Below are 24,821 nucleotides of genomic sequence, written 5' to 3'. Positions count from 1 at the left end.
CACGCCATTAGTCTGACTTTGCACAAAAGAAAGAACTTTTATGAAACACTTTACCATTTTCCTGCTCCAAACAGAAACATTAACAAATGTTTCTGAGGATGGTTGCCATCAAGTGTTGAGAAAAATGATTTTTCTCAGCAGTAGTGTAGAGGTTGTGAGGAAAAAGGGAACCACAGCAAAAAAAGGCCAGTTTTCTAGATCCTTCTAGGTAAAGTTTTCACATTTCATCTTTTAAATTTCATTTGGTGCGCATAAGAAAAACATATCTAAATATGTCAAAGTACATTACCATGTCAAAAATTTGAGGTGAGAGTTTTATATTTGTTTTCTTCACTAATAAAATAATAATGTAAACTTATGAAACTGAAAGTTAATTCACATGACTGATGTGTTAAAGTGACTGTGTTAGATATCACAAGGTGACAAGGTGAGTGAGATGTAGTTCTCCCCTTAAAAAGCTTAAACTAAACCACTTGCCCTTTGCTAGAACTGCCTCAGCAAAATTTGCCCATTTTTCAAAAGTGCTTAGTAGGAGTCAGACTGTGCCAGCTACTATAAACATACTAATTTAATATAAAGTAAGTCTCATTTAGAAATCAGCAACCTGAGATTGTGTCAAAGACCACATGAATAGTGGGTTTGAATCCAGACAGTCTGGTTCCAGTCTCTGCTCTTAACCATGTTATTTACCTCTCTGCTGTATCACAGCTCAGCATTTAAGGTAGGACCATCCTATAGGTGTTGGAAAAGTGTACCCAGCTGTACTTACCTCTTCATTGTTAAACACTTTTGTTCCCTTAACGTCCAGGAACTAATACATTTATTTTACCTTTTTTGGTGAAAAATTCCTTGGAATATTTTCCTGCCACAATGAGCTTGCGAGGCACCTTTCCCAGAAGTTCTATGATCAACGCAATGTGATCTGCATGTTTCAAACATTTCAAGAGGGGGAAAAAAAGACATACATAACAGGAGTAACAAATGCAGTTCTAGACATTGGCAGAAAGAGTAGCATGCACACCTCCTTGTTAAGCATTTCAGCTTGCTTTCTGTCCTAAATAGTAAGACGAGGACTCTATCCATCTAATGGAGAATCCATAAAACCATTAAAAGTCAGGTTGCCACTCCAGTGGGACTTGAGTGATAACTGAAAACAATCTTGGTGTGGATGCTCTGCTTCCTGAAGTTGCATCCCTGGGGCCTAGATGAAAACTCATTTTAACAATACTACCTCTGCGACTGAAGAAGTCCTGTGAATATTTCCCACTGAGGGCAAAGCGTCTTGGAATTCTGCCTATCAGCTCTATAATGTGCGCAATGTGGTCTAAAATAGAAGGGTAAGAAGAACAGGATCAAGGACAAGCTGTAAAAGAGGTTTTTCTATCAATAGCTTTTTCCAGGACTAGCTGTTTAACAGTAACTACAAATAAAACCAAGTATGGTCAAGGGGAGACTGGGAAAATCAAGAATTATTTCAGGTGGTTGGCTACCTGATAGTAGCTGGCAAGTCCCATTCTGGTGTTTGGAGGCTTATCGACATTTTAATTTCTATTTTGTCTATATACCTAGGTTCAGGTGGGTTTTTCAGGTAAGGATAAAAAAAAAAACTGTACCAATATGCTTTAGACATTCTAGGACAGTTATTTATTTATAATACTGCTCTGGGCTTCAAGCAGTAATAGTATCACTTTATTTCAGAATGTTTATGACAATTAAAGCACTCATTTATGATCAAGTTTTCACAATCACCTTGTAAAAGAGGCCAAAGATGAATACCCCATTTTACAGGTGAGAAAATGGAACTTCAGAGACACTGGCCTACTTATAGCTACAGGGGTAATAAGAGCTACAACTCAAACAGAAACCTGTATCTCATCATGTCTAGTCCAGAGTTTTTTTTTAATTTAATAAGTCACACTTTAAAATAGCACAAATATTTAAAAATACAGTCACTTGAGGATCTGTAGGCCACTAAAATGTCATGTAGTGCCTTATAACGGTCACAGCATTAATATGGACTGTGAGCACTGCCAGGGAGGTGTGCAGTCTGTCACCAGATGAGTTTGGGACCAGTCAGCATCCACACTTAAAGGCAGATCTACTACTTTTTCTGCAGGTGACAGAAACTAAGAATACAAAGAGGTTTTAAAAAGTGATGCCTCTAAGGCACAAAAAAGCTTTTAAAAAATGACTTTAATCCTGTAGTTATAGAATCATCAAGGTCAAAAGGAATCACTTAAAAACTTCCAATAATGTATCATATAAGGGAATAATACACTAGAGACATCCATTCATCTGAGAATTTATGAAGGTTTCAGGTCACATCTATTTCTCATGAAAAGGACTCAGTGGTATCATTTTAAAGTGGCTTTATGTTCATGAATTCACTATAACCTTTGGGCAGTTTTGACTGAATTTATTGTTTGGTAACAAGCATTTGGCTGCCAAAATATTTCTGTCAACTTTAGGCAGGACTTGCAAATAAACATCTTTGTATAAATTAATTATAAATGAGACTATAATTTGTCTTACTGTAAACTTCCAAGTGAAGTACTGGTTCTTTTAATATTTTCCCTATACTAAGGAATTATTTTCCCTTGAAAATGTTATTTTACACTTAATTCCAACAACCTTTGACTTACCAATTAATCACAAGATTAATATACCTGTTAGGCAAAATTATCAAGTATTATTCCAAGATTTAGGGCTGTGGAATGTCACTAATAACAGAGGACATGCTACTTAGGCCCTAGTCCTACCATGACTTGTAACATACTATGTGTACACTAGGCAGGGAAAAGGGTTTGCCTTTTTCTGCTCTTTAGGGCCAAATAGTGGAAGTCTGAGGTTTTATTAGTATATTGACCAGCATAGGAGGGAATAAATTAGGATCTAAATATTTAGGGTAGAAATGGTTCTCCCTTGTCCCTTACTTGGGACTTTTCATACTGATTTCAATTTTCAGATTGGTAGCATAAGATCCCACTCAATATAATCAAATCAGAAAGATCAATGTAATTCTAGCCACTACATGAGTTCTGTACTATACACTATTTATAGTGAGTCTAGGGGAATAAAGAGAAAAAAATTAATTATCCTCACAAAAGGATATAGTAGGGCATTTCTAAAACAATGTAAGTCTATACCCCAAACTTACAACACAGGAAAAAAAAGAAAGCAGATAATAGGAAAAATCAAGTGTGTATCTAGGTACTAATTATAGCATATTCTTAAAAGGGGCTTATGTACAGAAAATGTGTCCAAACTGTACCCACTAAAATAGGCGTTTGGCTATGGGAGTTAGTTAGCAGAGCATTTTTCAAACAATACTTATTAGGAATATCAGCAGGCCCTACTAACATTGCCTATAACATCTCAGAGGACCAGTCTGAGAGTTAGCACAAAACTTGATGTCCCAAAGAATCAAGTGAAGTAAAGGACATATTTTCCACACTGGGAGGGTACACTGCTAATGCTCTCTCAAAGTAATTCCCACTAATCCTGAAAACGAAAGTGCCAAAACTGTATAATAAAAGAAGGTAAGACATTTCTTTAGTAAAGTTTTTTTCTTTCACATTATCTCATCTAGTTATTTGGATGCCAGCATGATTTAAAAAAAAAACCATCACATATTTAGTGCCTGCTTTTACAGCCTCTCAGATAGAGCAACTGACAGCTTGGGCTTTTCCCACTGGCTATTCCAAATTGTAAATCAATAATATTTTGTTTTTAAAATGGGATTCCAAATGTTAGTATCATTTAAAAAGAAAACTATATGTAACTTAAATTTTTAGAAAGGAGAAAAAATAACGTTAAATGTTGTAGAATTTATATAGACAAATAAGATACAGTCTCTGCATTCAAGTAGTGTGTTAATATATTAAAGTTACTGACTTTCAAATAAAGTTGGAGGCATAACTGAGCAACAAGTTGATGAACAGGCAGATCCAAACTGGGTAAAGAATGAATCATTGACTTATATAAGGAATGAGCAACAAGTTGATGAACAGGCAGATCCAAACTGGGTAAAGAATGAATCATTGACTTATATAAGGAAGATAACTAGTGTTTTAGGAAAAAATACCTGGCAAATACAGGTTTTAGTTTAACTAACTGTTAAACTTTTCTCCAATCCTTACATAGGATTCTTTAATATCTATTTAAAAAATATCTAGTATATCTAATACTTAATCTAAAATACCTTGTATTTCTATCTTTTCTGGGATTTATATACACTTATGACACTAAAAAGACTAAGGCTCTTCAGTACTAATAAGTTGACGTTATCCACGGAACACAGACATCCTTAGTTGAGGGTACTTACCTTCATCTCGAGTGTACTCTTCTCCTGAATGAGGTTCAAATAAATAGTCCCCTGTGGCCAGTTCAAAGGCCTAAGAAAAAGAGGAAAGCTCATGAAAGCAAAAAAAAAAAAAAAAAAAAAAAGCCTTTGGGAAGTTTATTGCTATGTGGCTAAATATTCAGTTATTTTTTCTTCTTGGAAAAACCTGCAAATGATCATTAAAAAAATTGTCTAAGATTATTCCCAAAGAGCATTCCTTTCACACCTGTACATGAATAAAAAAGAGCAAGAAAACTGCAGAACCTCAGTTAATATCAATATGTGGATTATCCCAAGCCCCTCCCCCAGCCCCTCAACGAGCAATTCAACTCTCTTGAGTTTCTCTTTTTGCTCAGAGAGGGGCATATCTAAGGTGATTCTAAGTTATTAAATTATTCATGAGATGAGCAGATCTTTTTTTTTCTTATGTTATAATTTCACATGGCTAGATACTAAGATTCTGTCCCCAAAATCAAAACCAAAAAAAAAAAATTCAGATACTTTTCCACCTATGACTCTAGTATTTGGCAAAAAGTACATTTTTAAGTTTTGCTTTGGAAAGCACTCCCTGAACTGTCCCAGATAGAGTTCCCAACTCCTAGGTCTATAGAAAATCAGAAAAAGATTGAGTATAAATGGAGTCAGGAGCCATTTATATTGACTAGCAGGTTAGCATTCACCAACCAGAAAAAGACACGTATCTCCTACAAAAAGAAAACCTCTTGTAAACAGTGTCTGAGAAGGTCTGAAAAAGTGATTTCCTTAGGAATAAGTGTCAAACAGTATGGAAGAACAGCATCTGAGTGATGGCTCTATATTAATTTTTCATGGATTAAAAACATTTTTCAAAAAAAGCAAGTAATTTAACAGCAGTTTTAAAAAGGATCTTACTGATACAAAAAGTACAGTTACAAGTCACGTACTGGCCATGGATCAATTCTGGTGAGTCAATGGTACTAAGTAGCCCAGACAATCTCAAGGACTGTATGGTGTATTTCGTTGGGGCACATTCTCAGTTTAGACCCAGGTTTCCATCTTGGTGGCTTACCAATGTCACTTCCTGCAGTTTCATGACAGAATGGTCTGTCTCAAAAATGTATTACCTGGGCTGTACTACTGCCCAGAGCAAGGCCACAGAAGCAGAAATTTTAGGACTGTCTCTAAAATGTCAGGGATGCTATGGCTTCTTGCTAGGTAGGCACAGCTTATTTTACATGACAGCAGTTTGTTACAAAACTGGACCACACTGATAGAGCAGATGCTTATTTTACCCTCTGATTATCCTGACGTTTACAGTCCCAAAGAAGAACAGAAACAAATTGTGATTCCTATTCATCAAAGTTTGTCAATCTTTTCTGAAATCAGTACTTTAATTTTTCAGTCTCATAGTGGGGGTTCAGTGAAAATATTGAAATTAAAGTTAAAAAGTAGAAAATTTTCTAAAATTTTGAAATATTCTAAATTTTCCCACCTAGATGCTTACAACCAGTTAAAGTTCTCCAAGAGAACTTTATTTTTGGAACATAAAGTAGTTGCTAGTATTTATAATTTTACAAATAAGGTAACAGCAAAAACAAAACAAAACAAAACAAAAAAACACCAAAGACAAAAACAAACAAACCAAAACCAAACCAAACCAAAAGATCACAACATCAGAACTGAGAAATAACAAAACACCTAGTTGAACACCCTTCCTTTACAGATGAGAAAAATGATCAAAATGGAAAGGCAAAGTCCATTCTAGAATCTAGAATCCAGGACTCCTAATGCCCACTCCTGTGCTTGTCTCACACTGACTGAAGAGCCTATTCTATGTCAGTTAGGGTCATGCTAACAGACACAGGCAACATCAGTTATTAAATCCAGATAATGGAATGTTAGTGCTAAAAAGAAATGACCTATCAAGTCATGAAACAACATGTAAGAACCTTAAGTAAATATTACAAAGTGAAAAAAGCTAACCTGAAAAGGCCACATACTGTATGATTCCAACTATATGACATTCTGGAAAACGCAAAACTATGGAGACAATAAAAAGATCACTGGTGGCCAGGTAATGGTTAGGAAGAGGGAGGGAGAGATGAAGAGGCAGAGCACAGAGGATCCTTAGGGCAGTCAAACTGTTCTGTATGACACTATGATGGTAGATACGTGTCATCACACATTTGTCAAAATTCATAGGGTATGTGGAGAATTTAAAAACACCTTTTTGAAAATTAATTCTTAATATTCTTCAAAGAACATTCCATTCTTGTAACTGCCCTTCTAATTTTGTAGTCTCAATCACTAATGTGGCACGCAATCTCACAACATGTGAGACTGAAAGGGTCCCAATCTTTCCATCAATTAATTACACTGGATGAAGGATGATCCATCTCTCCAGGCACTTCTGATGTTACAAGATTTATTTCTACTGGCCAAATTTAAAGTAACATTTCTATGTCTATTAGCAAAATTTGGGGGAATAAATGTGGCTCAAGTTTTCATGATATTGTTTCAAGTCAAATAAGTGCTTTCCCTTCCTGATCAAGAAAATTCCCACACATGAGCTGGTCCAAACAGGGGACAAGGTTAATTTCCCCCCTTCATCTTTTTGCCTTACTTCTTAAGCCTGCTATTGTAAATACTATGTTAAATGTCAAGCAGAACCTACTTGCCTTCAAGCAATTAACCCACTAATAATCACACCATAATAAATCAGATGCCACCTACAAATGAGCTATTTTGTACTTGGTGGCATCAGTTATTTTCTCTAGCAAATCAGTTCAAATCAAGTTAACACATAACTTTAAAGTATAGCAAGAAAGAAATGAGTTTATTCCAATGTTCTTTTATCTTGTGCACACAATACCAGACCATATTCACTTTGGACAGTCCTCCATCTTAAAAAACCACTTATATGCCATAACAAAATGATCTGTAAGGTCATGCCATGTTAACAGCATGGTTTTAATTTTATTATCTTTGGAAGACAAAATTTTTCAGGAATGTGAGAGTCAAGAAATCTATGACTCAAAACAGGATGGGGCTTCTAGTCTGTTCTTTCTCTCTCAAGTTTTCCCCAGAGTTGACTGTAAATATTAAATGTTAATTAAAATGCCAGTTTAACATGTTTCTGGTTTAGTTCACTCATTTGATGGTCACAAATATTTATTAAGTACTATTGTTTAATAAAGAATTTGTTTGATCTGGTTCCCGTTTCCTGGGAGGGAGCCTCCTGGCTCCTGGAATTTTCAAGTGATAAAAGTGCCTTTTGTTATCTATGGTGGGCCCCTCTGGACCACACTAAAGTCTATAGTAAAGCGGTGACTCATAGTGGACCCCTAGATTGTTTCAAGAGGGAGATTAGATGTGCCCCCAAGTTGGACAAGACCAACTGCACAATCAGAGGGTTGAAGCTTTGGTCAAAGAGTTATCATCCTGACTTCCCAACCTCCCAGGAAGGGAAGGAGGCTGTTGATCGAGTTTAACCACATGACCAACAATTCCATCAATCATGCCTAAGTAATGAATTCTCAATAAAAATTTTGGGCACCTAAAGCTTGGATGAACTTCCCTGGTTGGTGATACACACTGATGTGCTGGGAAAGAGATGTGTCTTGACACAGAAGCTTCACCTCTGGCACCCTTTCAGGTCTTACTGTATTCATGTTTTCATCTGGCTCATCCCGATTTGTATCCTTTGTAACAAAATTGTAGTATTTTAACCCTTTCCTGAAGTCTGTAAGTCATTCTAGCAAACTACTAAATCTGGAAGGATAGTGGAAACCTCCAATTTGTAGCCAGTTGGTCAGAAATGCAGGTGCCCTGTAGACCCCAGAGCTTGCAGCTGGTGTCTGATGTGAGGGTAGTTAGTCTTGCAGGAATGTATGTGTTTAACCTGAAGTCTGTGTTAACTCTGGAAGTTAGCATCAGAAGAGCATTGTAAGGGGCAAGGGCATAGCTCAGTGGTATAGTGCAGGCTCAGCATGCATGAGGTCCTAAGTTCAATTCCTAGTACCTCCGTTAAGAAAAAAAAAATGCACGGTAAGCACCCACTCAAAATGTTGCAGGCCCTAAATCAGACACTTAACTATAAATAATAAACATGGTTCCTGCCAGTATGGCACTTATAACCAATAGATGAGAAAAAAGTAAACACACAATTACAAATTGAAGAATACACTCCACTTCAGAAAACAGTTAAGTTCCAACAGGAGGCTATCTGTGGGAAGCATTTAATATCAGCTAACTGACCACTGAGCAGCTGCTTGCCAGAGACAAACAGCAGCTTATGAACCCAAGGGTGATTCAGTTTCACATCTTGTGAGGTACAAAGATGTCTGAGGAACTGCTGAACTGTACAAAATGAGGCAGTTTCCAGGGGTTCCCCTAATCTGAAAATAGATAAGAGCTAAAAGGGCAAGGGTACCTGTAACCTCCTGATCAAAAGCAACACCACCTTTGAGCAGTCTTTTTCGATTTCCCCACCCCTGCCCCCCAAATCTGTAGTAAGAAACATTTGGTTCCTTCACCTAACAGGAATTTGGCAGGAACTAAATGAATCCTAGATGTTTATAACTGAGTTTTTGCATTCAGACCTCTCTAGACACAGGATTCAGAGGGCCAGTGATAAGTTACAAAAAAAAAATTCCTTTTCTGTTTGTTAATTTGCTGGTCTACTGAAATTAACAAACAGGGCAAAACAAGTGAAAGTCAAGGGGAAAAACTTTACCATGCACGCTGTGCTCCAAATGTCAGCAGGGGTATTATAGCCAGATCCTATAAGAACTTCCAAGGAACGATACTGCCTTGTTTGAATATCTTCAGTGAAATGTTTGTGCTGAGTAAATAAAGAAGGAAACAGTTATTTTAAAATTCATTTATTCTAAAAAGCAATAATTATTATTGCTTAATAATGGAGATTAAAATGAATTTGTGGAAGTTTTCTCCAAAGTTTTCATTCAGCCAATTTCTTAAGTATCATTCTGATGCTATTAGTGCCAAATAGCATTTTTCTTAACACACTGTCTACTCCATATTATTTCTGCAAACATATGAGTCTAAACTTAATATAGATAAACACATTAGGGAATAACAACTTTTTAAGAAATTGAAAATGATTACCCCAAACAACATTAAGTTGTCTGTTTTTCTAAAATTAGTAACTTGTATTTCAACAAATAAATGACATCAATTTAGGTCCCATTCAAACTTTTCCTTGCTGTGTGTCCATTATGAGCAAATAAAAGATGTAGGCTTCATGTTTTTTTAAGAACCTTACAAACACCACCTATAAAGATTTCTTGCCCTTATTCTCTGCTTCCCTCACCCCTCTAAGAACATCAAACATGAATCTTGGAGAAACAAGAGATCATGTTGAGCACCATGTGGATGCAATCAGCAAAAGAGCTGAAGTTTTTTTAACACATAAACTGTATGGTGGAAAAATCTCTACATAAAAGCAACAAAAATCTCTACATTAAGAGACACAGTGGACATAGTACCCAGTTTTGCATTCATGGATTTTATTTGGATCTTGTTTCAAACAAACAAAATGAGAAGAATGTTTATGAGAGAACTGGCAAAACTGACTAAATATTTGATATTAGTGAATTGCCAACTTTTTTAGTTGTAGCAATGGCGTCATGGTTACCTAAAAATATACTTCAAAATAATGCGCAGTGATAACGGAGTGGGGATATAGGTGAAAATACACAGGCAATGAGTTGATAATATTGGGTAACATTAGTATAATGGCATGGGAGTTCATTCTGTTCTACTTTTGTATAGGTTTGAAATTTTCCATAATAAAAAATAATACAGAAAAAAGAAGCTTCAAATGAATCATACATAAGAAACAAAATTCAGATAATATTAAAACATGTACAAATATGAAGCATGATTTTCTAACCCTATTAAAATTCAAAAACAAGGAACAGCATTTGTGAACAGGGGAAATTAGGTAGAGAAAGCTTCACGTAGACAACCAGCATTGACCAGAGGTCTGAAGTGTACTGGACTAAGTCTGACCCCAAAAGAGCAAAAACACATCACAAATAAGGTACAGAAAGGCATCTGCTAGAGCCAAACACAGGTAATTGCTAGGTTGAAGAGTTCAGATTTTATCTGGCAGGTAAAAGTGAAGAGGAGAGTGTGCTGTAAGAAGACTGATAGGACAATGAGATAACCATTCCAGCCATCTTCTTCTGGTTGGTGGCCAGATTTAGGCTTCATATTGAACATATGAACAATGGTTATGAAATAGGAAAGAGTTAAAACGAAGGACAGTCAAAGAAGCAATAAGCACAATTTAAAAACTTAATGGCTAGAAGTGGGAGACAGTAGGAAGAGTCAAAAGAACTTTGTGGTAGAGGCTGTCAACAAAAACAGGGATGGAGAGATGTAGAGAGGGAGGTGGTTTTAAAGGAAAACAATGGATTCAGATACCAAGTTTGAAGTGGAAATGTACTGCAGGTGATACATTTAGAAAAATGGACATGCTATTCGAGGGAGTTGTCTTTACTCATTGTGCCTCACTACTGCCTTACAAAGATGCTGTAAATGATAAATGAGATCAAGAATCAGCAAAAGGTAGATTGGATATATACACATCCACTAACTCCTGAAACTCCACTTCAGCAGAGGATCCAGTGCTAATTCTTAAAGCATAAACTGACAAAGACAAAGAATGACAAAGAAGTCAGAGCAATAAAATTTAGAAGCTGGAAAGCAGAGATCACTGGTAAGTATCTTAACGGATCCAAGACAGCTGAATGAGCCACTGGTGAAAGCTGGTAAGTAGCGTGATGTACACCACAGTCCTCCTCCTCCCAAGGCTCAGGATCTGGTGGTATCAGGTATCTCTGGAAGCAGGGAGGGTGGGGTTCAACAAAAGAATACTGCTTTAAATATTTTTTAAAGAAACAGAGCTCCAGAATACAGGACATGATGCAGTCTAATAGCCCTTCTCTGGCCTAACAAGACAATGGGAGGTTTTCTCCGGAGTGGGTAAAACAGAGTCTCTGGAGGATGATCCCCACCGATGAGAGGAGAAAACTACTTTGAAAAGAGGGAAATTAAGTGACTATGTGTAATTATATGTTGAACCCCCCAGTTTTCTTGCTTAACTCAGCCCCCAGAACACTAGCAACCAAGCATTTATTCCCTGGGTATGAGATGTGACGAAGACTTCTATGGGAAATATGACCAATCCAAGAGGAAAGACCCAAAGATTCTGACATCTCAGGATGAAATGAAACAGCTCAGACAGATCATTCTATAGTGAGTAACAGTCAGCAAGACCCACCCAGGCACAGAATTTCCAAACAGCTTTCTGGTAACCCATTCATATGGTCACAGAGTCTTTTGTTTAGTGATCCTAACAAAGAAAGCAAGAGAAACCATATAAGAAGGAAATGTCAAAAATGAAAAAAATATATCCTCTGAGAGCTTATCAGGGAACTAAAGAACTCTTGGAAAGTGAGAATACAATAAGAGAAGTAAGAAAAAATAAAGTTTAAAAGAACAAGCTGACAGATCTCCCAGAAAATAAAGCAAAAATAAAATGTAGAAAATAGGAGACAAAGGTAAAAAAAAGTAAGAGGACCTGCATAGGAGGGCTAACATTTGAATAATGAGATTTTAGAGCTGGAGAACAGAGATCAAGAAGAAGAGAATTAAAGAAACAAGAAAAATCAAGATTGCATCAACAGGAAAGAACCAGAGTTTCAATACTGGAAGTATTCACTGCGTCTTTAGCTGATGGGTGAAAACAGATCTAGTGAGGCATATGGCTGTGAAATGATGATCCCATAGACTTCCATAGGGGAAACAGATTCACACAAAGATCCAAGAGTCAGAATGACTTTGGCCTTTTAGCAACAACAAAATGGGAAACTGGAAGATGATGGAGTAACGACAAACACACTGAAGGAAAATGATTTTCAACCTAGAATTCTACACGCAGTCCACTGAGTGTGAAAGAACAATAAAGACATTATTAGACATGCAAGAATCTCCCTCTGCCCCAATTGCACACACCATTTCTGAGGAAGCTAAGAAAGAAGATCAGAGAGACAGAAAATGGGATATAAAGAGAGAGTAAACAATAATCTCTAGGATGATGAGGAAAGGAAATCTCAAACGGCAGTGATGCAGCAGGTCTACAGAGGAACTCAACAGATGAACACAGATGAGAAGACTACAGGTTCCAGGACAGAGATCTTCAGGAAGAAAAGCTAAAGGAATGAACACCCAAGGTGTCTGTGTGTACTGAAGTGTGTGTACCTACAGCACTGGGTACAAGAGTGGGGCTGAGCAAGTTCCAAGTACTACAAAGATGACTAAGTAAGTGGAACACGGTGCTAGGCAGAAAGGAAAAAGGAATCATAGCAGAACATATGCTCGGTTCAGCTGAGGACAGTATCAGAGCCCTAATTATGTAAAGGTGGAGTGATTACTTTGCCAAAAATCCTATCAAATTGACAAGAAGGGGATAAATCCTACTTTTTAGGAGGAAGAAATAATACCTAAAGTTGAAAAACAGAATTGGGGGCAATCCAGTTAGGTTACTTGATAATGATATGAAGGTAAATACCATTATGTGAGTAGTGAAAAACTGGCAAAGGGGATAGATTTCTGAATTAAAATCTATGTAACTGTCTCCAAACTATACATGCACGTGAGTAAGTGATGAGCAAAAGTGTAGTATTTTTAAATATTCAGCTCTTTGAAAATCATGTGAAATTCCATTACTGAATACCAGATGCTGCTGTGAAGAGACCCACAAGATGTGAAACTTGACCAGGATCCAGCAGGACAAGGCGCCCATACCTAGTTCACCACTGTGTTCTAGTGCCCAGGTCAGAACATGTGCCAATGTTTGTTGAATGAGTAAAATGGATGACAAAAATGTGAAGTCATTTATCATAGAGATACATTAGAAAAAGAAAAAAAGACACACATGTAATAGTTAAAGGCGAGAGAGATTAATTCTGTTGTAGTAAAAATGACAGGAAAGACTACCCGTATAAAGTGGAGTATGCCCGATGCTTAAGGAAGGTATGATGGAAGGTATTCCAGAGGCAAATGAGCTTGAAACATGGTGTGGGCAGAAAACTGAAAAGCATCTGAAGTTTATATCATGTGATATTAGAGTCAATAATTTTCTCCATAATTTATTTACATAAATATTTAATAAGCATCTCCTATGTACTAGGAATTGTTCTATGTACCACAGATAAAGCAGTGAATGAAAAAAATCTCTGCTATGATGGGACATACATTTCAGGGAGAGGGATATTAAGCAAAAAATATACAGTATCGAATTGGGTTAAGTGCTGTGGAAAAAAAAATTGAGGGGGGAGAAGAAGAGAGAGAAAATATATGAATGAATATAATCAAGGTACATGGGTTTGGAGAGTGGCGGTTTGCTAATTAAGTTAGGTGTTCAGGGGAAGATCTCCCTGGTAAAGTGATGTCTGAATGGTAACGTGAAGAAAATGAAGGAGTGGGTTGTATACACTATCTCAGTAAGAGAATTCCAGGCGGAAGAAATAGTGTTTTTTGCTTGGTGGTGTGTGGGCCATGGTAAGGACTTCGGCATTCATTCTGAGGTTTTGAGAATGTCTCACTTAACTTGCATTTTAAAGGATCACGCTGTTGGCTTGATGGGTTGAGGACAGTCTGCAAGGGGCAAGGCAACAGAAGAGAGAAAGTAAGGAAGTTACTGTAGTCACCCAGGTGAAAACATGTGGTGGCCTGGACCATCTCGTGGTGTGGTGGAATAATTAATTACCTGAAAAACTTTTCCACATTTCTATCATTCAGTGCTAAGCTCTGACTTCATTTTTCTTCCTAAAAAGTTACCAAAGTATTCTAGAATCAATACTGAAAGCAAGATCCTTCTAAGTTATGAACCATAATATATAGGATGTCATATGGAATAGGGAATCTGAAGTACAAAAATAAACACAAGAATGTTCACAGCAGCACTATTTACAACAGCCAAGACATGGAAACAACCTAAATGTCCACCGACAGATGACTGGATAAAGAAGTTGTGGTGTATTTATACAATGGAATACTACTCAGCCATAAAAATGCCATTTGCAGCATCATGGATGGACCTGGAGATTGTCATTCTAAGTGAAGTAAGCCAGAAAGAAAAATACCGTATGGTATCACTTATATATGGAATCTCAAAAAAAAAAAAAAAAGACAAATGAACTAATTTACAAAACAGAAACAGATTCACAGACATAGAAAACAAACTTATCGTTACCAGTGGGGCAAAGGGGTGGGAAGGGGTAAATTGGGAGTTCAAGATTTATAGATACTAATATATATAAAGTAGATAAACAAGTTTATACTGTATAGCACAGGGAACTATATTCAATATTTTGTAGTAACTTATGGTTAAAAAAGAATACGAACATGAATATATGTATGTTCATGTATGTTATACACCAGAAATGGACACATTATAAACGGATTATACTTCAATAACAAAAATACACAAAAACCCCAAAACCTATATTTACTGATATAAATGCAAAAACAAAAAAAAAAACAAAAAATAAACATAAGACCTATTAAAGTGGGTTTTGCCTCAATAATCTCCAACATCCCTGTTTACAAAGCATATGGCTCTTTGAGCAGTATCATTTCATGCAAATAATTCTATTGTAAATTTTTAAAAGATGTTCATTAAAAATAACACAAAAACATTCTTAACTAAGTAAACAACAGTATTAATATGATACTATAAATAAAAAAATCCCCTTTAACAAAGCACCCAACTTTTGACTTAGCAATTTCATGTCTAGGACATGTACTAAGAACAAATACAGAAAGCCTCATGAGCAAAGATGCTAATCACAAACAACTGTCAAAAATGTGTGAAGATTACAGTATACTGGGGAATACCACATAACCAATTGAATTTGAATTTTGGGTTGACAAAGAAAAGTGTTCAAAACTGGCTGACAAAGAAAAGTGTCCAAAATATATTAAATGAATTAAAAGGTTACAATTAGTAAGTTAGATGACAATTTTAAAAACAAGAGGGAAAGTATCAATGTAGGCACTGAGAGCATGAAAGTCAATGAAGATACAGATAAAAAAGACTGGCCATGAGCTGACAGTACTGAATCTGGGTGACAGGTACCTGGAGTGGGGCAGGGTGGGGGACTGCTTCATATACCACTCTCTCTACTTGTGTAAATATTTGAACTTTTCCATAATAAAAGGCTAAAAGTAAAAAAAAAAAAAAAAAATTCACTAAAATTTTAACTGGCAATCTGGATATAGAACTGCAGATGTTTTCTTCTTTTAGCACAATAAAGCCCAAATTCTCATTCATTTCCAGTTACTTCAAAACACAGAACTGAGACAAGTTTAACTTACCACCCAACAGGCATTTCCAAGATCAGCAATCTTCACTTGAAGCTTTTCTGCATTTTTTGGCTCAAGGGGGTTAACAAGAAAATTGCCAGCAGTGGATTTTCCTGTAGACAACAGGCATCATCAATAAGACTGTTCAATAAACACAGAAATACCCAAAGGTTAATAAAACTCTACAAGGTAATACACTGAGGCCCCCAATTGGCAACCTACAATAAATTTTCTAAGATAAAATGAGTATAGCAACACACTGAGTTTCCAGAATTAAAACCTCTGCTTTCACAGCAACAAGTGAAATGCTGTGCACTCACTACATAACCAAAAAAATTTAAAATGAGCCACAGATTTACATACTGGAAGTAATTTGGACAACTGCTATAAAGCTGTATTTATAAAAACAACGGTAATTTAGTCTACAAATTTATGAATATGTAATTTTTTTCTATGTGGTGATTTTTTTAAAAAATTGAAGTGTAATTGATTTACAACATACTAGTTTCAGATGTACAACACAGGGACTCAGTATTTTTATAGCTTGTACTCCATTTGAAGTCACCACAAAATAATGGCTTTATTTCCCTGTGGTGTGCAGTACATCCCTGTAGCCTATCCATTTTATTATACATAGTAGTTTGTACCTCTCAGTCCCCTACCCCCATCCTGCCGTTCCCTGACTCCCTCTCCCCACTGGTAGCCACCTGTCTGTTCTCTACACCTGTGAGTCTGTTTCTGTTTTGCTGTATTTTTTCATTTAACTTTTTAAGTTTCACATGTAAGTGATAACATATATTACTTGTCTGTCTGTCTGACTTATGAGAAATTCATGAATATCTTAGGCAGGGAAGGTGTACTGGGGAAGTACGTCTGCATGGGTACCTTTGTTGTCCAGTGGTCCATTATGTTCTTGCTCTTGCTCGTCTTCACAGGGCATATCTGCCCGAATACTTTCTTGAAGTTGGCTGATGTCCTGCTCATTAAATGACTGCTCTACATTTGATGAAGACTGGCACATCACAGTATCTGACACCTCAGAAGTTACAGGTGTACAAGAGTCTGTTTCTTGAGATGTGCTGCTGTCTCCATTTTGGGAATTTAGGAAACTAGGTTCCTGCTTCAAATTTTGGACATCACAGTCATTAGCATTATGTAGATCCTCTTTAAGCCTCAATGTTTCTTTATTACTGTTCTCAGTATAATTAACGATTTCAATTACTCCATTGCAATTAATTTCTGCTGCACCACCCTCTATACCACGTTCCGTAAGTGTTTGATCCTGGTGAATGGTACTTGATTCTTCTAGGGAACAAACAAGACAAAAAGGATGTATATGTATGTGTATGCGTGAAAGAACAAAAAAATTTCTCCACAAGGTTAAAACATTCTGTAGAACTTATAAAGGGTGACATAAAACATGACTGAACATCTAAAACCTATTTATGGAAGGACAAAGATCTTCTTATCTTTACCCAATTGCTAAATGAAGTCTATGTTGCATTTCCTGAGAAAAGTGAGAAATTACATTTGAATATTACCTACCTATCATTTATGACAAGTTCTGAATTCTTATTGTATAAGGACAATAGATGTGTTGTATGCATGAAACCACTACGTTATATAACAATGATAAATTAATGTTAAAGTTTGCTATAAAGTAATTTTTGTGATGTTCTATTTATACCAAGTTTTTCTTGGGTCATTTTATTAGGTGGGTTCTCTTTCAAGGGTCTTTCAACAGGACTCTCTGATTCTTCTTGCTTGTTTGGTCTTTTTTGCCCAGGGCCCGACTCTTTCTCCATTTCCTCAATTTCCTGCATTCGCTTCTCTAGTAATTCTGCCTGGCGCTTCTGCTTCTTCTTCAATTTCTTCTTCTTATTCTTTGACATTTTGTCAGCCTGGGCGGAGATTACAAACAGATAAAGCCTTCAGGTGGCTAATCCATTACCCCCAGTTGGAGATAACTGTTAATTTTAATTACTTCCTTATTCCACTCTTTCCCTAAAACAGCATTTAATGTTTTTCATTAACTTTAAAAATGTGGATACTCTTATGAAACCAAATAAAAAACAAAATTAACAACAATTCTTGGTCCTCTGAGCAGTCTGTGGGGCTGGTCTACTTTCAGACACACTCAAATTTACAGAAGCCTCACCGGTACAAACTTGCTGAAGATGCATGAGATTCACTGGAGAAATTATAGAAGCACAGGTATATTTTTCCTTTGGTTTCTAAACACTACAAACTGTGATCCATAACAGAAGAACCCCTGTTTATTGCCCAAGGATCAAAATTAAATACAGAAACACCTTATACTTACTGGTTTAGGCTGGGGTGCAGTACTGACTGAAAAGGAAAAAGAAAAGAAAAGTAAGAATCTTGGCATTCAGCAGGCAATATAAACTAAGACTCATAAAAGACACTCTACCAGAACAAAAAGCCTCTCTTGTACAGTTTATACTGTAGAGAAAACTACTGTTTCAAAGCAATTTTGATAGAGGCAACATTATTTTTCTTTTTAAAGAAAGAACAAACAGTGCATACAAAAGCTGACAAACTTAATGTAAGTTTAAATAAATTCTTCCCCAGAAAGCATCCATATGCAAAGAGCCAAGCCCCCGTTTCTGATTTCCACTATTAATGCTGCTAAAATCTCATCTCCATGTACTGTTTAAAGTAGACAATGACAGGCAACAACCCCCTCATTCCCACCTAGGACTAATTCTTCTTGACACTTGTCAGTTTTAAAAGAAGAGTGGTATCAAGAGCTACAGCAATTTATTATGTACCATGTTATGGATGTTAGGTTAGCTTAGGTAGGAGGTAGAATCTTCAGTTTTCCTTTTAAAAAAATCCTCATAATACAAAATTTCCATCTTAATCATTCTTAAGCGTACAGTTCAGTAGTGTTAATTTCACATAGTTGTATAACATTTCTAGAACTTTTTCATTTTGCAAAAATGATATCTTGTGCCCACTGAACAACTTTCCTTTTCCCCTTTCTTCAGTCTTCCTTTTTAAAAAAAATCTACAGATAATTGATATTTAAACTTGAGAATCAAGAGAAATATAATTAAATTACCAAAATTAAAATCTGTGCCACACCAAACTACTATATACAGAATGTATAAACAACAAGGTACTACTACATAGCACAGGGAACTATAGTCAATAACTTGTAATAACATAAAGTGAAGAACATATATACTACACACACACACGCACACATACATAACTAGATCACGGTGCTGTACACTAGAAACTAATACAACACTGTAAATCAACTATACTTCAATTTTTAAAAATACTTAAAAAAAATCTGTGCCACAAATGGAAAAAAAAATCATCATAATCACAGCAGCCACCATTTATTTAGCACATAACAATGTGTGGCACGCTACTAACTGCTTTAACATGAAACTGAATCCAAATGATGAACTCAAGTCACTTGCCCAAGGTCACTCAGCCAATGAAGCAAGGATATGTCCACTCCAGTGATTAAATCCAAGCTCTTAATCAGCAATGTTATCTTGATACTGCACAAGGATCACTGATCCACATATGTGAATGTGTACTATCATGCTAAGAGGTATACACATCGAATATGACAATCAAATCACAAGAGAACACATTTTAACAACAACACGAATCAGCTTTTATAATATATAACATATGTTTACTTAAAAGACACAGTCTTCTTCCCCTATGGGAACAATACTGAGAATAAAAAGTCTTTTGAAAGCTAGGACTATTTCCTTATAGATAAGTACTTACAGATAAGAATCTTATAGATAAGAATCTTATTGTTAAATGAATTACTGGTGCTTTAGTTAACTGCCAGGTAATAGAATAAAAATAGGAACTTCTCTTAACTTCTAATGAAAGTAAAGTCCCCAAAGAAAATTTACCTGCAGATCCAGAAGGTGGAGGAGCTCCAGATCGCTGCCATTCTGTTGCTTCTGCAGCCAGTCTCCGGATGTACTGTTCATTCACTGACAACAAGATGTTTTCTGGTTTAATGTCAGTGTGGATGATACGGCACTTGGTGTGTAAATAATCCAGACCCTGTAACACCTGAATGGGAACAGAGCAATAGATTTGCGAATATAGAATACCGAGACTTTCTGGAGAAGGAAGAAATCACAATACAACATTTAAAAAAATAAAAATATAAAAACAATATGGTTATTTTCTACAGAGAAGCTTTTTTCCTTTTTCCTTTCAAAGCACAAGAAACTTTCCCGGAAAGATTAATTATAAACTATGAACAAAACTAAGAGTTTATTTATAATAAAAAATTCTTCCAAGTTTTACAAAGCTAATTTTATTTGGAAATATTCTTTAACTAATTATAGAGACCGTGAATAAAGAGTCAATATGTCCTTTAACTGTTGAAATGTAGATGATCAAAGAGATTTAGATATCTTTTAATTCAAATTTCCTTGTTGATGAAGAACTGAAGTCTCTTGCTTCCCAGTTTAGAGCTCTGTCCAACAAAACATACTACCTAAACAAATTATTTGCCCTGTGAAGTACTACTATTTTCTCCTATTTAGAATATGAGAAAATGCCAATGAATAATAATACTATATAAAGAGATGGTAATAATTTGACAAAGCAGTTCTCTATTAATTTATAATCAGTCTCTGCAACCAAAACTTCTGGATAAGGGCTCTAAATTTCCAAAATCAGGCACTACAAATAGCTTCCCAGTTAATAATTATTAACAGAAGATGAACCTGGGGAAAAAATGGTTATGTTAAAACATTTAAAAACAGAATACATACAATAAACCCTATGGGCTGAATGAACAATTTCAGCAATTAAAAAATCCTAGTTTTAAAAACAAAAATTCTATTTGAAATAGGAAACCCCTGACACTTTAAGAATCTAAAAGAAATCATCACATACAAACTATTATGTATAAAATAAATAAGCTATGAGGATACATTGCACAATACTGGGAGTATAGTCAATATTTTATAATATCTATAAATGGAGTATAACTTTAAAAATCACCACATAGAAAATATTAAGATACATACTTGCTGAATAATTTTTTTGACACAAGGCAGAGGAAGCCCTTGATAATTGGATTTGATGATCCACTTGAGCAGATGATGCCCCAAAACTTCAAACACCATGCAGATATCTAGAAGTATGTTAAGGAGGAAAAGAGAGACACAAGAAAGGGGCAAGACAAGTTGTTTCACTCCAATGAAATCGTTATTATATTCTCTCAGTATAAAAAGCTATAGAGCTTGAATGAAAAAAAATCTAGCTGTTAATATTCTGAAATTCCAAAGATTAACTAATGCTTTAGTCATTGCATATAACCCCCCAAATGGAAAACTGGGGTGTTGGCTTATTGATAAAATTATACACATTAAAATACTCAGTGATAAAAGGAAAAGTGAAAGACGTGCACGCAATTAGTGAATGCACTAGGCTTAAGTTATTGATTAGTCAGTCTCTTCCCTGATGTCAAAACTAACGTCTAGGGTAACAACTCCTACTCTCATAGTATGAAAGCAAGGAAAAATAAATTCCACTTTAGCTATAGAAGACAACGTACCAAAACTTAACCTAAAAAATGCAAATGCCAACATTAAAAAAATATATATAGGGAACTGATTTGCTCTATGCTCTGTAGTTTACAAAACTAATCTTGATTCTACTGCCACCGTGTGTTCTCTCTATGTATGAACGTTCCAACCACACCACCACTCTTTGGGCCTAGAAGTGCTAGGCCTAGGGTACTGCAGGGATTTTAGTAGGAAGATACAGGTATTTTCAACCTCTAGGAGCTTTACATAAAATTGGAAAGTTTAGACATACACAGGTAATAATGATCTAGTGCTCAGACTTTTGTTTTAGATAAGATTCTCCACTAAAGGAAAACTTGGGCTCCTTAAAAAATGGCCAAATACAGGGCAAGCTTAGAATATACCATGCTGTGTCAACAGTAAGGAACATGTCAAGGAGTAAACAGGAACTGGTAAAGAAGATGCCATGGTTCGAAGTTGAGAACATTTTAGAGTAAAATTATGAATCAGCTTATAAATTAAAAATAGAATGAGTCCAAATGGATACTAAAATAAGTCTGTGCTGGGGGGAGGAAAATGTCTTCTTCAGAGGAAGAATCAAGCAGTAAATATACAAAGCATGACAGAAATAAAAAAATCACCATTTTACAATCACTATAGTAATAACTGATTCAAGTAAGAATCAATGAATACTAAAACTGAGTAAAAGATGGCTGGGAAAAAGAACCGTCACAGTGTCACACTATCACCCCACAGATTGCTTATTATAAAAGGAAAGCCATAGATTATATTATTGCTTATTAATTATAAAAGGAATTTAAACAGGGAAATCTAGAAGATACTGCCTTAACCAGGTGAATAAATTTATCACCACCAATGATAAGCATGAATTCATGTCATGTGCCCTCTGATGCAACACACTGAGAATAAAATATCACCCATGTAGTATACTTGACAAAATTTAATGAACTTAATCATGAGGAAACAGAAGAATCCAAATTAAGGAACAAAACAACTGGCCTGGATTCTTTGGAGGGGAAGAAAAAAACGAATGCCATGAAAGGAACCGTTACAAATTAAAGAAGATTAAAGAGATGTGACTACCTCAGAAAATACAAATCAAAATTACAATAAAATACCATTTCAAAGTCACTAGAATGACTAAAGTAAAAATACTAACGTGACCAAATGCATGTGAGTATGTGGAGCAACTGGAACTCATATTATGCTAGCAGAAGTGTAAATGAATGAAGGTACCTGCTTTTTGCAATGGATCAACAAATCATAAAAGTGACACCAATCATCAACCTAATGCCAATAATCAATAAACGTACTACCCTTAGTGCTTAGGTTCTGTGCACCATTTCCCACTAAAAGGAATTAGGGCTTCCAGGTTTGGACAGGAAATGTAGAAGACGAGCCTGGAACATCTTGATGTGCCAAATAACAAAGGAACTGTCAAAGACCTAATGTGGCTCCTGACTGAAATAATAAAAAAAAAAAAAGAAAAGAAAAAAAAGTATGAGACATCTGTAAAGACTGAAACAGTGACTAGATACAGAGACTAAGGAAATGGCCTCAATTTTTTAGGATTAATAATTGCACTGGGGCTGTACTTTAAAAGAATCCATGTCTTTTGGAGATACATTCTAAAATAATTATGGATGAAATAATATATCTAAGATTGGCCACAAAATTGTCAAGAGCTATAGACAAAACAAGATTGGTTATGAGGTGCTGTCTCCTGAAATGGATAATGGATGTGTGGGGATTCATCAAATTATTATTCTACTTCTGCACATACGAAATGTACCAAAACAAGGTATTTCAGAATGCAGACTGCTTAAACAAACAACCCCCTCCACCAGAAAACAGAATTTTAAAGTTATTCTCATGTTCCTAGCTTCAATATTAACTTTTACTTGTTGAGAAGCATTACAATTTGACAACAATGTTGTTTTAATTTATAAACAGTGATATAAAAATGACCAAACATTTAGTAGCTTAAAAAACAAAAAGAACTGGGTAAAATACTAAAAGGATACATGCAAAAAAATTTTGTGGGAGATCATGTTAAAAAAAAAAAGAAATCAAAGGGCTGAAAACTAATTAAGAGCCACATTTAGAGTGACTTACGAATAAGAAGCACTAGCAAATGTATCCTAAAGACATAGCAGGTCACACAAGCAGCCAGTGACACTCACTGGCTAATGTCAGTATCATATATAGACCAGCTGTCCTTCTTAATCCTTCCTCTCTCCTCACCACTCACAGAGGCAGAATGAACCAATTTAAACTGAAGTCAATGTACGGAACTCTATAGTTCAGGGTCCTTCTGATACTTCAATGTGAGAAAGGACAGTGCTCTAGAGAAATGGTAGTATGCCTAGATACAAAGAAAAATACAGACATAAAAAAATAAATAAATCAACAACAACAACAACAACAAAAAAGAAAAGAAAAGAAAAGAAAAATACAGACACACAGCTCCAAGCAGCTATGCCTGTGTTGTGAAAAGAGGTGAGGGGCAGGAGAATAACATAACCCACTGAACCTTAACTCAGTGCTCTGAGTTTTATCCTTTTCAATCTCTAGTAGCAACAAATACTGCAGGAGCCAAGATAGCTAGGAGACATGTAGGAGGAAGGCCAGAGAGAAATGGCTAAGGACAAAGGGACAAATGAATAAAACAGGACCTCAGTGGATAGAAACTACAGAAAAATCACCTAGTAACGTTTGGAGAATATCCTGGAACTTGAAATTCAAATCTACTAAGGTATTTTAATAGTTAAAAGAAAAAAAAAAGCCTTCTTGCTTAGGGTCAAATAAAGGTACTCAGCATTACTGAGGAGACTATTCAGAATATTTCTACAGTTTTATTATAATCTTCTCAAATTAATACAGAAATTTGGCACAATGACAAACATTAAAAGATCAAGTAATAGAGAAACAGAACCTAATGGCCATCATGATACGCCCTATGTTTTCATTTCTTGGTTAGCCTTACTGTTAATACTTTGAAAACACGTGCACACACGCCCTCCCCCCAAAAGAGTAAGTCATCTATGAAATGACCACAACAGAGAGAAAATGATGGTTTATAATGCAATGATTCTTATACAAATTTTCCTTAGAGATCAGGGATATATGATTTGTATCTCTCCCACAAAATAACTCACAACTAACTTCAGAATGATAGAAGCTTCATGTTATTACCTGTTCTGTCTCCTCTCTCATCCTCTCTCCTTGCTTCTCTGTTCAAATCTCTTATCATAGTCCATATGACACTAAAGAGCCCTGTGGAGCCTGCCTCCCTAAAAGAAGATCATCACTGGCAATTCAGAATGTGTGTTAAGAGAAGCGAAACATGCAGAGAAAGTAAAATCATATATGAAATGCCTTTCTTTATACTTTTTAAAATAGTTTATGAACAGGTAGTTTTAGAGTCTCAAATTCAAGTGGGAGTCATCTTCATCTTTTATTCTTAAAAAATCTGATAGGCCTTTATAAGCACAGCTGTTCCAATGCATGGCACTCCGATACTAACTTGTGGG

General features: G+C 35.7%; 1 protein-coding gene across 1 annotated transcript in view; it reads right to left on the bottom strand.

Moving 5' to 3' along the window:
• Nucleotides 1-24,821, bottom strand: part of SRPK1 (SRSF protein kinase 1) — a 64,845-nt gene that overhangs the window by 3,182 nt on the left and 36,842 nt on the right. The window contains 9 exon segments of the mRNA XM_072945142.1: nucleotides 830-922; nucleotides 4,325-4,394; nucleotides 9,057-9,164; nucleotides 15,731-15,831; nucleotides 16,604-17,023; nucleotides 17,406-17,619; nucleotides 18,042-18,067; nucleotides 19,630-19,795; nucleotides 20,767-20,873. Coding sequence (XP_072801243.1) covers nucleotides 830-922; nucleotides 4,325-4,394; nucleotides 9,057-9,164; nucleotides 15,731-15,831; nucleotides 16,604-17,023; nucleotides 17,406-17,619; nucleotides 18,042-18,067; nucleotides 19,630-19,795; nucleotides 20,767-20,873 — 1,305 coding nt within the window.

This window comes from Vicugna pacos, chromosome 20 (genome assembly GCF_048564905.1).
Source record: "Vicugna pacos chromosome 20, VicPac4, whole genome shotgun sequence".
Classification (NCBI taxonomy): Eukaryota; Metazoa; Chordata; class Mammalia; order Artiodactyla; family Camelidae; genus Vicugna; species Vicugna pacos.
Note: the sequence above shows the minus strand (reverse complement) of the source record. Positions and strands in the feature narration are given on the sequence as shown.